Source organism: Thunnus albacares, chromosome 15 (genome assembly GCF_914725855.1).
Source record: "Thunnus albacares chromosome 15, fThuAlb1.1, whole genome shotgun sequence".
Lineage (NCBI taxonomy): Eukaryota > Metazoa > Chordata > Actinopteri > Scombriformes > Scombridae > Thunnus > Thunnus albacares.
The window spans coordinates 7,079,738-7,094,681 of NC_058120.1; the positions used below are offsets into that span (position 1 = coordinate 7,079,738).

The window sequence follows — 14,944 nt, forward strand, 5'->3', positions numbered from 1 at the left end:
ATCAATATGTATCAATGTAACCCTTCTTGTAATGTTAGAGGAGACTCACGGTGCTTCTTTTTTTGTTTTTCTTTTATTGCTAACTAATTATCTGATGTTATGTTGTTCTCATTTTAGATTCTTGATGCTGTGAGGCCTTATTTCCTTCCATTGGCATCGCCCCCTTTTCCCTACACACCATCCACTTATTACCTCTGGAGTTATTGTATGTAATCCTTCATGTTTGTCCTCCTTCATACACTTTTATGTCTCTTCCTTCCTTACAGTGCCATTATTTTTTTCCTCTGGGACATAATTCTTTTTTTTTTTTTTTTTCCCTTCCTTCCCCCATTTTCCTTTGTTCCTCAATTTAAGGAATGGTGTTGGGAGACTTTGTGTTAGCAGAAGACAACTCAGTACTGGCAGAGTACTTTTCTTTGAGGGTTTTCTGTATTATAACTAAAGGTCCGTATGGTTTATGTATTATGTATTATTGTATGACGGTGTGCCTAAGATATTTACCACTGTGGTCAGCAGTGGTAATAAGTTTCTACTCATTCCTGTTATATGTAATAGACCTTAGATTAGGCATTGCATTCTGAACTTCTTTCTAATTTGGGATAAGGATCGTCCTGGTGACTCACACCATAGACAAAACATGGGAAACATGATTGGCGCATAAGTCATCTAAAGCTCAAACACAGCACACCACTTGTCAGACACTTGGCCCAAATTTGTCTGAACATACTAAACACTTATGCCTATACTTCCATTGATGATTGCCATATAAATAAAATTTGGATTGTATCTCATTGACACATAAGACAAGTAATGTTCATTACTACTGCAAAATATTAAATCAATTTAAGATTTTCTGAAAACAGAAATGAGCATGTCAGAATTCAGCCGGTTGACCAGAAACTTAAAAAAAAGAGTATAAAACACATGTTGCTATGTTGAGATCTCATTTTATTCTGTTGCTTGTGGTAATAAATACTCCACTACCCACAACACCATGTAGGGCAGCAGGGAGCTGGTGCATTTGTAATGCATCGATTATTACTTGCAATGGTTTTTGTTGTCTCAGCTGTTATTTCATTCTGTTGTGGAGGCCAATGTGCCTTTACTTCGCCTCATGTCATGTCCATGTTTTATATGAAATATATGTTACAGTGTAAATGACTTACAAAGTCTACAAATCAGACCAACACAAGGTCTGGAGTTGAAGTGATCGATCCTTCCAGCACTCCCTGCGAAGATTTAAGCATTTAATGTTGACTGATAGTGATGGTCTCAGAATATAAGACTCTGTGTCACCGCTGCTGGTGCCAATGAAATATTACTGTCTGAATATTATCACTGCTGTCTGAAACTCCCATTTAAAGGTTGTTCAGCAGGAATAGGCCCGAAGACAGTCAGATGTTTTTTATCATCATGCACAACTGCTATATTGCCATCAAGTATTGAAAATTCATCTTATTCCTTACTTTCCTTGGTTGCAAGGAAAAACATTTATAACGAAAGCATGATGGAAATGAAATGTGATGTCGAGAGTGTACTTGAAGTTTGTGCAGTTTTGAAACATTGATTCATAAAATGTTTAAAGTTTTTTGTGTTTGACTTGATTTTAAGATCAATTTATCAGTGTGTGTCTCACTTTCCTCACTCACTGAGTCCTCTGTTTCTCTCTGTTGTCATGGAGATTGTACCCTGAGTTGAGATTGTTTTTTCAAACTACTTCCACTGTCAATAATGAACAATTAAGGTGAAAGGAGTTTTTATATATTCATAAGTGCATTTACAATATATAACATTTACTGTATATATACGCCTGTAATACAACTACTATAGTTCACGCTGAAACAAAAAAAAATAGCAAAACAAACAAAAACCAAATTGAAGCCACAAGAGGGTTTTTTTTCAAGCTACGGCCTAAAGTTGACCTACATCAATTGTTAATTTCACATGAAAGTGTCTGAAAACACAAGAATATTCCAGTGATGTCATCACTCCTGAGAAACAGCTCCACCCAGTGGCGAGTTGTGGTAATGACTGGAAAGTTCCTGAAGACTCTGAAGCTTCTCCACTTAGGATATAAAAGCTGGGACAGTCCCACTGCTGAGACAGAAAGCAACACAACCAACACAGAACAGAACAGACACTTTCACAGTGTTTCATCTCACAACAAGAGGACTCAACACACTGAAGATGCTGTGCTCTCATGGATTCCAGTCTACTCTCAGTCCATTCATGGACTTCTACTGGCCTGTACGCAGTCTGTGGCCAGAGGTCAAACCTCTGCTCTGCCAGCAGGATCTACTGCAGAGAAACCTCCAGGAGCTGCGCAGCAGTCTGGAGCTGATAGACAAACTTCAACACAAGATGCTGGAGGAGACGGAGCCTTCCCAAACCGCTGCAGCTGTGCAACCAGTCTCCTACCAGCTGGAGAAAGAGGGAGAGCACTTTGGCCTGACCCTGGACACTCAAGGCTTTTCCCCAGAGGAGCTGTCTGTCAGGCAGGTGGGCAGGAAGCTGAGGGTCAGTGGGAAGACAGAGAAGGAGCAGGAGGACGGGAAAGGCTGCTACTCTTACAGACGCCAGGAGTTCAGACAGGAGTTTGATCTGCCTGAGGAGCTCAACCCTGAAGCCATCACCTGCTACCTGGCTCCAGACGGGAAGCTCCACATCCAGGAAGCCAAAGCTCCATGCGTGGAGGAGGCTGAGAGAAAACTGACTATCGAGAGGAGCGTGGAGGAGAAAACACAGCAGAGTGTGTGTTCACACACAGAAGGCAGCAGCACAGACACAGACCACAGCGCAGAGGACAAACCTGGAAACATGGACTAATCTCTATATTGTTTTGACAATGTACATTCAATGTTTTATTAAAGTGTTAATTGAAGATGATCATATGTGCTTTTGTATACATGTAAATGTTCAATAAATATATTGACAGCTGCACAATGTTTTCTTCATTTAAAATAACGTCTTTGTCAGAAATGAGAAAACCTGAAAAGATAGAAAGACCACTTTATAATTTTTGACCCTTAAATTTCATTTTATATTGCACAGCTTTCCCCTCTTTTCTTCTTAGTGCTTCAGAAAATGCAAGATCAGTGTTTTGTTTCCAATCTTCTATGTTTGTCATTTAATCTAGTAAAATATCCACTTAGAATCAACACTGCTTCAACAGAGACCTCAAATTAGTAAAATGTGATATTTTACTTTAAGACTGAGGAGGGAAAAGTCAGAAAAAGCAAGTTTCCATTTCATCTTAAGATTGTTTATAATGGCTGATATATACCACTGATCAGCCACAACATTAAAACCTCTCACATGTGAAGTGAATAACATTGATTATCTCATTACAATGGAACATGTCAAGGGGTGGGATATATTAGGCAGCAAATGAACGGTCAGTTTTTGAAGTTGATGTGTTGGAAGCAGGAAAAGAGGGAAAGCGTAAAGATCTGAACAACTTTGAGAAGGGCCAAATTGTCATAGCTAGACAACAGAGCAAGAATATCTCCAAAACTACAGGTCTTGTGGGGTTCTGCCAGTGTGCAGTGGTCAGCAGCTACCAAAAGTGGTCAAAGGAAAGAAAACCAGTGAACCGACAACAGGGTCATGGGTGCCCAAGGCTCATTCATGCACATGGGGAGCGAAGGCTAGCCCGTCTGGTCCGACCATACAGAAGAGCTACTGTAGCACAAATTGCTGAACAGGTTAATCCTGACTATGATAGACAGGTGTCAGAACACACAGTGCATCGCAGCTTTCTGCATATGAGGCTGCGTAGCCGCAGACCAGTCAGAATGCCCATGTTCACTCCTGTGCACCGCTCAAAGCGCCTACAATGAGCACATTAGTGTCAGAACTGGACCATGGAGCAATGGAAGAAGGTGGCCGGTCTGATCATCATGTGGACGGCCGGGTGTGTGTGCATTATTTACCTGACCAAGGGTTCAAGGTGTTGCCTCGGCCTACAAATTCCCCAGATCTCAATCCCATCGAGCATCTGTGGGACATGCTGGAAAAACAAGTCCAATCTGAGGAGGCCCCACCAGGCAACTTACAGGACTTAAAGGATATGCTGCTAACGTCTTGGTGCCAGATACCAGAGGACACCTCCAGAGGTCTTGTGGAGTCCATGCCTCGATGGGTGAGAGCTGTTTTGGTGGCACAATAGGGGGCTTCACAATATTAGGCAGGTAGTTTTAATGTTGTGGCTGATCAGTGTATATTTTCTTTTTTCATACTCTGCCTTTTATAACCCTCTTTTCTCAGAATTTTGCTATTTTATATTAATTGAATCTGGCTTTGATCTTCATGTGGTCTTATTATGTTTTCTTCCTGTTCTGATGTAGGAAATATTTCATTCTTTCTTTTACTGATGAAAAGTTGAACTCACAATCAATAAAGCTCTTTCTTCCTTCATTCAATACAATCAGAGGTTTTTCTGCTGCAGCCTCATTTGGTCTGATATGACCAGTGACCACAGTCGCAGCTCTTTAGAAAGTTACATAGGATCACTTTAACTATTTGCAGCAATGATGAGATTTGACAGTAAATACATTAAGACAGTAAGCGCCCTAAAAAAAACAGTATGATTCAGTGATGACATCATTCCTGAGAAACAGCTCTCCCCAGTGGCGAGTTGTGGTAATGACTGGAAAGTTCCTGAAGACTCTGAAGCTTCTCCACTTAGGATATAAAAGCTGGGACAGTCCCACTGCTGAGACAGAAAGCAACACAACCAACACAGAACAGAACAGACACTTTCACAGTGTTTCATCTCACAACAAGAGGACTCAACACACTGAAGATGCTGTGCTCTCATGGATTCCAGTCTACTCTCAGTCCATTCATGGACTTCTACTGGCCTGTACGCAGTCTGTGGCCAGAGGTCAAACCTCTGCTCTGTCAGCAGGATCTACTACAGAGAAACCTCCAGGAGCTGCGCAGCAGTCTGGAGCTGATAGACAAACTTCAACACAAGATGCTGGAGGAGACGGAGCCTTCCCAAACCGCTGCAGCTGTGCAACCAGTCTCCTATCAGCTGGAGAAAGATGGAGAGCACTTTGGCCTGACCCTGGACACTCAAGGCTTTTCCCCAGAGGAGCTGTCTGTCAGGCAGGTGGGCAGGAAGCTGAGGGTCAGTGGGAAGACAGAGAAGGAGCAGGAGGACGGGAAAGGCTGCTACTCTTACAGACGCCAGGAGTTCAGACAGGAGTTTGATCTGCCTGAGGAGCTCAACCCTGAAGCCATCACCTGCTACCTGGCTCCAGACGGGAAGCTCCACATCCAGGAAGCCAAAGCTCCATGCGTGGAGGAGGCTGAGAGAAAACTGACTATCGAGAGGAGCGTGGAGGAGAAAACACAGCAGAGTGTGTGTTCACACACAGAAGGCAGCAGCACAGACACAGACCACAGCGCAGAGGACAAACCTGGAAACATGGACTAATCTCTATATTGTTTTGACAATGTACATTCAATGTTTTATTAAAGTGTTAATTGAAGATGATCATATGTGCTTTTGTATACATGTAAATGTTCAATAAATATATTGACAGCTGCACAATGTTTTCTTCATTTAAAATAACGTCTTTGTCAGAAATGAGAAAACCTGAAAAGATAGAAAGACCACTTTATAATTTTTGACCCTTAAAATTCATTTGATATTGCACAGCTTTCCCCTCTTTTCTTCTTAGTGCTTCAGAAAATGCAAGATCAGTGTTTTGTTTCCAATCTTCTATGTTTGTCATTTAATCTAGTAAAATATCCACTTAGAATCAACACTGCTTCAACAGAGACCTCAAATTAGTAAAATGTGATATTTTACTTTAAGACTGAGGAGGGAAAAGTCAGAAAAAGCAAGTTTCCATTTCATCTTAAGATTGTTTATAATGGCTGATATATACCACTGATCAGCCACGACATTAAAACCTCTCACATGTGAAGTGAATAACATTGATTGTCTCATTACAATGGAACATGTCAAGGGGTGGGATATATTAGGCAGCAAATGAACGGTCAGTTTTTGAAGTTGATGTGTTGGAAGCAGGAAAAGAGGGAAAGCGTAAAGATCTGAACAACTTTGAGAAGGGCCAAATTGTCAGAGCTAGACAACAGAGCAAGAATATCTCCAAAACTACAGGTCTTGTGGGGTTCTGCCAGTGTGCAGTGGTCAGCAGCTACCAAAAGTGGTCAAAGGAAAGAAAACCAGTGAACCGGCAACAGGGTCATGGGTGCCCAAGGCTCATTCATGCACATGGGGAGCGAAGGCTAGCCCGTCTGGTCCGACCATACAGAAGAGCTACTGTAGCACAAATTGCTGAACAGGTTAATCCTGACTATGATAGACAGGTGTCAGAACACACAGTGCATCGCAGCTTTCTGCATATGAGGCTGCGTAGCCGCAGACCAGTCAGAATGCCCATGCTCACTCCTGTGCACCGCTGAAAGCGCCTACAATGGGCACATGAGTGTCAGAACTGGACCATGGAGCAATGGAAGAAGGTGGCCGGTCTGATCATCATGTGGACGGCCGGGTGTGTGTGCATTATTTACCTGACAAAGGGTTCAAGGTGTTGCCTCGGCCTACAAATTCCCCAGATCTCAATCCCATCGAGCATCTGTGGGACATGCTGGAAAAACAAGTCCAATCTGAGGAGGCCCCACCAGGCAACTTACAGGACTTAAAGGATATGCTGCTAACGTCTTGGTGCCAGATACCAGATGACACCTCCAGAGGTCTTGTGGAGTCCATGCCTCGATGGGTGAGAGCTGTTTTGGTGGCACAAGGGGGTCCTACGCAATATTAGGCAGGTGGTTTTAATGTTGTGGCTAATCAGTGTATATTTTCTTTTTTCATACTCTGCCTTTTATAACCCTCTTTTCTCTGAATTTTGCTATTTTATGTTCATTGAATCTGGCTTTGATCTTCATGTGGTCTTATTATGTTTTCTTCCTGTTCTGATGTAGGAAATATTTCATTCTTTCTTTTACTGATGAAAAGTTGAACTCACAATCAATAAAGCTCTTTCTTCCTTCATTCAATACAATCAGAGGTTTTTCTGCTGCAGCCTCATTTGGTCTGATATGACCAGTGACCACAGTCGCAGCTCTTTAGAATGTTACATAGGATCACTTTAACTATTTGCAGCAATGATGAGATTTGACAGTAAATACATTAAGACAGTAAGCGCCCTAAAAAAAACAGTATGATTCAGTGATGACGTCACTCCTGAGAAACAGCTCCCCACAGTGGCGAGTTGTGGTAATGACTGGAAAGTTCCTGAAGACTCTGAAGCTTCTCCACTTAGGATATAAAAGCTGGGACAGTCCCACTGCTGAGACAGAAAGCAACACAACCAACACAGAACAGAACAGACACTTTCACAGTGTTTCATCTCACAACAAGAGGACTCAACACACTGAAGATGCTGTGCTCTCATGGATTCCAGTCTACTCTCAGTCCATTCATGGACTTCTACTGGCCTGTACGCAGTCTGTGGCCAGTGGTCAAACCTCTGCTCTGCCAGCAGGATCTACTGCAGAGAAACCTCCAGGAGCTGCGCAGCAGTCTGGAGCTGATAGACAAACTTCAACACAAGATGCTGGAGGAGACGGAGCCTTCCCAAACCGCTGCAGCTGTGAAACCAGTCTCCTATCAGCTGGAGAAAGAGGGAGAGCACTTTGGCCTGACCTTGGACACTCAAGGCTTTTCCCCAGAGGAGCTGTCTGTCAGGCAGGTGGGCAGGAAGCTGAGGGTCAGTGGGAAGACAGAGAAGGAGCAGGAGGACGGGAAAGGCTGCTACTCTTACAGACGCCAGGAGTTCAGACAGGAGTTTGATCTGCCTGAGGAGCTCAACCCTGAAGCCATCACCTGCTACCTGGCTCCAGACGGGAAGCTCCACATCCAGGAAGCCAAAGCTCCATGCGTGGAGGAGGCTGAGAGAAAACTGACTATCGAGAGGAGCGTGGAGGAGAAAACACAGCAGAGTGTGTGTTCACACACAGAAGGCAGCAGCACAGACACAGACCACAGCGCAGAGGACAAACCTGGAAACATGGACTAATCTCTATATTGTTTTGACAATGTACATTCAATGTTTTATTAAAGTGTTAATTGAAGATGATCATATGTGCTTTTGTATACATGTAAATGTTCAATAAATATATTGACAGCTGCACAATGTTTTCTTCATTTAAAATAACGTCTTTGTCAGAAATGAGAAAACCTGAAAAGATAGAAAGACCACTTTATAATTTTTGACCCTTAAAATTCATTTGATATTGCACAGCTTTCCCCTCTTTTCTTCTTAGTGCTTCAGAAAATGCAAGATCAGTGTTTTGTTTCCAATCTTCTATGTTTGTCATTTAATCTAGTAAAATATCCACTTAGAATCAACACTGCTTCAACAGAGACCTCAAATTAGTAAAATGTGATATTTTACTTTAAGACTGAGGAGGGAAAAATCAGAAAAAGCAAGTTTCCATTTCATCTTAAGATTGTTTATAATGGCTGATATATACCACTGATCAGCCACAACATTAAAACCTCTCACATGTGAAGTGAATAACATTGATTGTCTCATTACAATGGAACATGTCAAGGGGTGGGATATATTAGGCAGCAAATGAACGGTCTGGTTTTGAAGTTGATGTGTTGGAAGCAGGAAAAGAGGGAAAGTGTAAAGATCTGAACAACTTTGAGAAGGGCCAAATTGTCATAGTTAGACAACAGAGCAAGAATATCTCCAAAACTACAGGTCTTGTGGGGTTCTGCCAGTGTGCAGTGGTCAGCAGCTACCAAAAGTGGTCAAAGGAAAGAAAACCAGTGAACCGACAACAGGGTCATGGGTGCCCAAGGCTCATTCATGCACATGGGGAGCGAAGGCTAGCCCGTCTGGGCCGACCATACAGAAGAGCTACTGTAGCACAAATTGCTGAACAGGTTAATCCTGACTATGATAGACAAGTGTCAGAACACACAGTGCATCGCAGCTTTCTGCATATGAGGCTGCGTAGCTGCAGACCAGTCAGAATGCCCATGCTCACTCCTGTGCACCGCTGAAAGCGCCTACAATGAGCACATTAGTGTCAGAACTGGACCATGGAGCAATGGAAGAAGGTGGCCGGTCTGATCATCATGTGGACGGCCGGGTGTGTGTGCATTATTTACCTGACCAAGGGTTCAAGGTGTTGCCTCGGCCTACAAATTCCCCAGATCTCAATCCCATCGAGCATCTGTGGGACATGCTGGAAAAACAAGTCCAATCTGAGGAGGCCCCACCAGGCAACTTACAGGACTTAAAGGATATGCTGCTAACGTCTTGGTGCCAGATACCAGATGACACCTCCAGAGGTCTTGTGGAGTCCATGCCTCGATGGGTGAGAGCTGTTTTGGTGGCACAAGGGGGACCTACGCAATATTAGGCAGGTGGTTTTAATGTTGTGGCTAATCAGTGTATATTTTCTTTTTTCATACTCTGCCTTTTATAACCCTCTTTTCTCTGAATTTTGCTATTTTATGTTCATTGAATCTGGCTTTGATCTTCATGTGGTCTTATTATGTTTTCTTCCTGTTCTGATGTAGGAAATATTTCATTCTTTCTTTTACTGATGAAAAGTTGAACTCACAATCAATAAAGCTCTTTCTTCCTTCATTCAATACAATCAGAGGTTTTTCTGCTGCAGCCTCATTTGGTCTGATATGACCAGTGACCACAGTCGCAGCTCTTTAGAAAGTTACATAGGATCACTTTAACTATTTGCAGCAATGATGAGATTTGACAGTAAATACATTAAGACAGTAAGCGCCCTAAAAAAAACAGTATGATTCAGTGATGATGTCACTCCTGAGAAACAGCTCCGCCGAGTGGCGAGTTGTGGTAATGACTGGAAAGTTCCTGAAGACTCTGAAGCTTCTCCACTTAGGATATAAAAGCTGGGACAGTCCCACTGCTGAGACAGAAAGCAACACAACCAACACAGAACAGAACAGACACTTTCACAGTGTTTCATCTCACAACAAGAGGACTCAACACACTGAAGATGCTGTGCTCTCATGGATTCCAGTCTACTCTCAGTCCATTCATGGACTTCTACTGGCCTGTACGCAGTCTGTGGCCAGAGGTCAAACCTCTGCTCTGCCAGCAGGATCTACTGCAGAGAAACCTCCAGGAGCTGCGCAGCAGTCTGGAGCTGATAGACAAACTTCAACACAAGATGCTGGAGGAGACGGAGCCCTCCCAAACCGCTGCAGCTGTGCAACCAGTCTCCTATCAGCTGGAGAAAGAGGGAGAGCACTTTGGCCTGACCCTGGACACTCAAGGCTTTTCCCCAGAGGAGCTGTCTGTCAGGCAGGTGGGCAGGAAGCTGAGGGTCAGTGGGAAGACAGAGAAGGAGCAGGAGGACGGGAAAGGCTGCTACTCTTACAGACGCCAGGAGTTCAGACAGGAGTTTGATCTGCCTGAGGAGCTCAACCCTGAAGCCATCACCTGCTACCTGGCTTCAGACGGGAAGCTCCACATCCAGGAAGCCAAAGCTCCATGCGTGGAGGAGGCTGAGAGAAAACTGACTATCAAGAGGAGCGTGGAGGAGAAAACACAGCAGAGTGTGTGTTCACACACAGAAGGCAGCAGCACAGACACAGACCACAGCGCAGAGGACAAACCTGGAAACATGGACTAATCTCTATATTGTTTTGACAATGTACATTCAATGTTTTATTAAAGTGTTAATTGAAGATGATCATATGTGCTTTTGTATACATGTAAATGTTCAATAAATATATTGACAGCTGCACAATGTTTTCTTCATTTAAAATAACGTCTTTGTCAGAAATGAGAAAACCTGAAAAGATAGAAAGACCACTTTATAATTTTTGACCCTTAAAATTCATTTGATATTGCACAGCTTTCCCCTCTTTTCTTCTTAGTGCTTCAGAAAATGCAAGATCAGTGTTTTGTTTCCAATCTTCTATGTTTGTCATTTAATCTAGTAAAATATCCACTTAGAATCAACACTGCTTCAACAGAGACCTCAAATTAGTAAAATGTGATATTTTACTTTAAGACTGAGGAGGGAAAAATCAGAAAAAGCAAGTTTCCATTTCATCTTAAGATTGTTATAATGGCTGATATATACCACTGATCAGCCACAACATTAAAACCTCTCACATGTGAAGTGGATAACATTGATTATCTCATTACAATGGAACATGTCAAGGGGTGGGATATATTAGGCAGCAAATGAACGGTCAGTTTTTGAAGTTGATGTGTTGGAAGCAGGAAAAGAGGGAAAGCGTAAAGATCTGAACAACTTTGAGAAGGGCCAAATTGTCAGAGCTAGACAACAGAGCAAGAATATCTCCCAAACTACAGGTCTTGTGGGGTTCTGCCAGTGTGCAGTGGTCAGCAGCTACCAAAAGTGGTCAAAGGAAAGAAAACCAGTGAACCGGCAGCAGGGTCATGGGTGCCCAAGGCTCATTCATGCACATGGGGAGTGAAGGCTAGCCCGTCTGGTCTGACCATACAGAAGAGCTACTGTAGCACAAATTTCTGAACAGGTTAATCCTGACTATGATAGACACGTGTCAGAACACACAGTGCATCGCAGCTTTCTGCATATGAGGCTGCGTAGCCGCAGACCAGTCAGAATGCCCATGCTCACTCCTGTGCACCGCTGAAAGCGCCTACAATGGGCACATGAGTGTCAGAACTGGACCATGGAGCAATGGAAGAAGGTGGCCGGTCTGATCATCATGTGGACGGCCGGGTGTGTGTGCATTATTTACCTGACCAAGGGTTCAAGGTGTTGCCTCGGCCTACAAATTCCCCAGATCTCAATCCCATCGAGCATCTGTGGGACATGCTGGAAAAACAAGTCCAATCTGAGGAGGCCCCACCAGGCAACTTACAGGACTTAAAGGATATGCTGCTAACGTCTTGGTGCCAGATACCAGATGACACCTCCAGAGGTCTTGTGGAGTCCATGCCTCGATGGGTGAGAGCTGTTTTGGTGGCACAAGGGGGACCTACGCAATATTAGGCAGGTGGTTTTAATGTTGTGGCTAATCAGTGTATATTTTCTTTTTTCATACTCTGCCTTTTATAACCCTCTTTTCTCTGAATTTTGCTATTTTATGTTCATTGAATCTGGCTTTGATCTTCATGTGGTCTTATTATGTTTTCTTCCTGTTCTGATGTAGGAAATATTTCATTCTTTCTTTTACTGATGAAAAGTTGGACTCACAATCAATAAAGCTCTTTCTTCCTTCATTCAATACAATCAGAGGTTTTTCTGCTGCAGCCTCATTTGGTCTGATATGACCAGTGACCACAGTCGCAGCTGTTTAGAAAGTTACATAGGATCACTTTAACTATTTGCAGCAATGATGAGATTTGACAGTAAATACATTAAGACAGTAAGCGCCCTAAAAAAAACAGTATGATTCAGTGATGATGTCACTCCTGAGAAACAGCTCCCCACAGTGGCGAGTTGTGGTAATGACTGGAAAGTTCCTGAAGACTCTGAAGCTTCTCCACTTAGGATATAAAAGCTGGGACAGTCCCACTGCTGAGACAGAAAGCAACACAACCAACACAGAACAGAACAGACACTTTCACAGTGTTTCATCTCACAACAAGAGGACTCAACACACTGAAGATGCTGTGCTCTCATGGATTCCAGTCTACTCTCAGTCCATTCATGGACTTCTACTGGCCTGTACGCAGTCTGTGGCCAGAGGTCAAACCTCTGCTCTGTCAGCAGGATCTACTGCAGAGAAACCTCCAGGAGCTGCGCAGCAGTCTGGAGCTGATAGACAAACTTCAACACAAGATGCTGGAGGAGACGGAGCCTTCCCAAACCGCTGCAGCTGTGCAACCAGTCTCCTACCAGCTGGAGAAAGATGGAGAGCACTTTGGCCTGACCCTGGACACTCAAGGCTTTTCCCCAGAGGAGCTGTCTGTCAGGCAGGTGGGCAGGAAGCTGAGGGTCAGTGGGAAGACAGAGAAGGAGCAGGAGGACGGGAAAGGCTGCTACTCTTACAGACGCCAGGAGTTCAGACAGGAGTTTGATCTGCCTGAGGAGCTCAACCCTGAAGCCATCACCTGCTACCTGGCTCCAGACGGGAAGCTCCACATCCAGGAAGCCAAAGCTCCATGCGTGGAGGAGGCTGAGAGAAAACTGACTATCGAGAGGAGCGTGGAGGAGAAAACACAGCAGAGTGTGTGTTCACACACAGAAGGCAGCAGCACAGACACAGACCACAGCGCAGAGGACAAACCTGGAAACATGGACTAATCTCTATATTGTTTTGACAATGTACATTCAATGTTTTATTAAAGTGTTAATTGAAGATGATCATATGTGCTTTTGTATACATGAAAATGTTCAATAAATATATTGACAGCTGCACAATGTTTTCTTCATTTAAAATAACGTCTTTGTCAGAAATGAGAAAACCTGAAAAGATAGAAAGACCACTTTATAATTTTTGACCCTTAAATTTCATTTTATATTGCACAGCTTTCCCCTCTTTTCTTCTTAGTGCTTCAGAAAATGCAAGATCAGTGTTTTGTTTCCAATCTTCTATGTTTGTCATTTAATCTAGTAAAATATCCACTTAGAATCAACACTGCTTCAACAGAGACCTCAAATTAGTAAAATGTGATATTTTACTTTAAGACTGAGGAGGGAAAAGTCAGAAAAAGCAAGTTTCCATTTCATCTTAAGATTGTTTATAATGGCTGATATATACCACTGATCAGCCACGACATTAAAACCTCTCACATGTGAAGTGAATAACATTGATTGTCTCATTACAATGGAACATGTCAAGGGGTGGGATATATTAGGCAGCAAATGAACGGTCAGTTTTTGAAGTTGATGTGTTGGAAGCAGGAAAAGAGGGAAAGCGTAAAGATCTGAACAACTTTGAGAAGGGCCAAATTGTCAGAGCTAGACAACAGAGCAAGAATATCTCCAAAACTACAGGTCTTGTGGGGTTCTGCCAGTGTGCAGTGGTCAGCAGCTACCAAAAGTGGTCAAAGGAAAGAAAACCAGTGAACCGGCAACAGGGTCATGGGTGCCCAAGGCTCATTCATGCACATGGGGAGCGAAGGCTAGCCCGTCTGGTCCGACCATACAGAAGAGCTACTGTAGCACAAATTGCTGAACAGGTTAATCCTGACTATGATAGACAGGTGTCAGAACACACAGTGCATCGCAGCTTTCTGCATATGAGGCTGCGTAGCCGCAGACCAGTCAGAATGCCCATGCTCACTCCTGTGCACCGCTGAAAGCGCCTACAATGGGCACATGAGTGTCAGAACTGGACCATGGAGCAATGGAAGAAGGTGGCCGGTCTGATCATCATGTGGACGGCCGGGTGTGTGTGCATTATTTACCTGACAAAGGGTTCAAGGTGTTGCCTCGGCCTACAAATTCCCCAGATCTCAATCCCATCCAGCATCTGTGGGACATGCTGGAAAAACAAGTCCAATCTGAGGAGGCCCCACCAGGCAACTTACAGGACTTAAAGGATATGCTGCTAACGTCTTGGTGCCAGATACCAGAGGACACCTCCAGAGGTCTTGTGGAGTCCATGCCTCGATGGGTGAGAGCTGTTTTGGTGGCACAAGGGGGTCCTACGCAATATTAGGCAGGTGGTTTTAATGTTGTGGCTAATCAGTGTATATTTTCTTTTTTCATACTCTGCCTTTTATAACCCTCTTTTCTCAGAATTTTGCTATTTTATGTTCATTGAATCTGGCTTTGATCTTCATGTGGTCTTATTATGTTTTCTTCCTGTTCTGATGTAGGAAATATTTCATTCTTTCTTTTACTGATGAAAAGTTGAACTCACAATCAATAAAGCTCTTTCTTCCTTCATTCAATACAATCAGAGGTTTTTCTGCTGCAGCCTCATTTGGTCTGATATGACCAGTGACCA

The 14,944-nt window shown here is 43.4% G+C and overlaps 5 protein-coding genes across 5 annotated transcripts; all 5 read left to right on the plus strand.

Annotated features, from left to right (window-relative positions):
- The first annotated feature begins 2,042 nt into the window (after positions 1-2,042).
- On the plus strand, positions 2,043-2,937 carry LOC122998202 (heat shock protein 30-like). Its single transcript, XM_044374946.1, has one exon. The coding sequence runs from the start codon at positions 2,188-2,190 to the stop codon at positions 2,824-2,826; it is 639 nt and encodes a 212-aa protein (XP_044230881.1). The 5' UTR covers positions 2,043-2,187; the 3' UTR covers positions 2,827-2,937.
- A 1,736-nt stretch (positions 2,938-4,673) lies between these two features.
- Positions 4,674-5,554, plus strand: LOC122998430 (heat shock protein 30-like). The gene has a single exon (XM_044375327.1). The coding sequence runs from the start codon at positions 4,805-4,807 to the stop codon at positions 5,441-5,443; it is 639 nt and encodes a 212-aa protein (XP_044231262.1). The 5' UTR covers positions 4,674-4,804; the 3' UTR covers positions 5,444-5,554.
- Positions 5,555-7,279: 1,725 nt separating this feature from the next.
- Positions 7,280-8,171, plus strand: LOC122998446 (heat shock protein 30-like). The gene has a single exon (XM_044375352.1). The coding sequence runs from the start codon at positions 7,422-7,424 to the stop codon at positions 8,058-8,060; it is 639 nt and encodes a 212-aa protein (XP_044231287.1). The 5' UTR covers positions 7,280-7,421; the 3' UTR covers positions 8,061-8,171.
- A 1,724-nt stretch (positions 8,172-9,895) lies between these two features.
- On the plus strand, positions 9,896-10,788 carry LOC122998466 (heat shock protein 30-like). Its single transcript, XM_044375381.1, has one exon. The coding sequence runs from the start codon at positions 10,039-10,041 to the stop codon at positions 10,675-10,677; it is 639 nt and encodes a 212-aa protein (XP_044231316.1). The 5' UTR covers positions 9,896-10,038; the 3' UTR covers positions 10,678-10,788.
- A 1,738-nt stretch (positions 10,789-12,526) lies between these two features.
- Positions 12,527-13,353, plus strand: LOC122998410 (heat shock protein 30-like). Its single transcript, XM_044375305.1, has one exon. The coding sequence runs from the start codon at positions 12,655-12,657 to the stop codon at positions 13,291-13,293; it is 639 nt and encodes a 212-aa protein (XP_044231240.1). The 5' UTR covers positions 12,527-12,654; the 3' UTR covers positions 13,294-13,353.
- Positions 13,354-14,944: the final 1,591 nt, after the last annotated feature.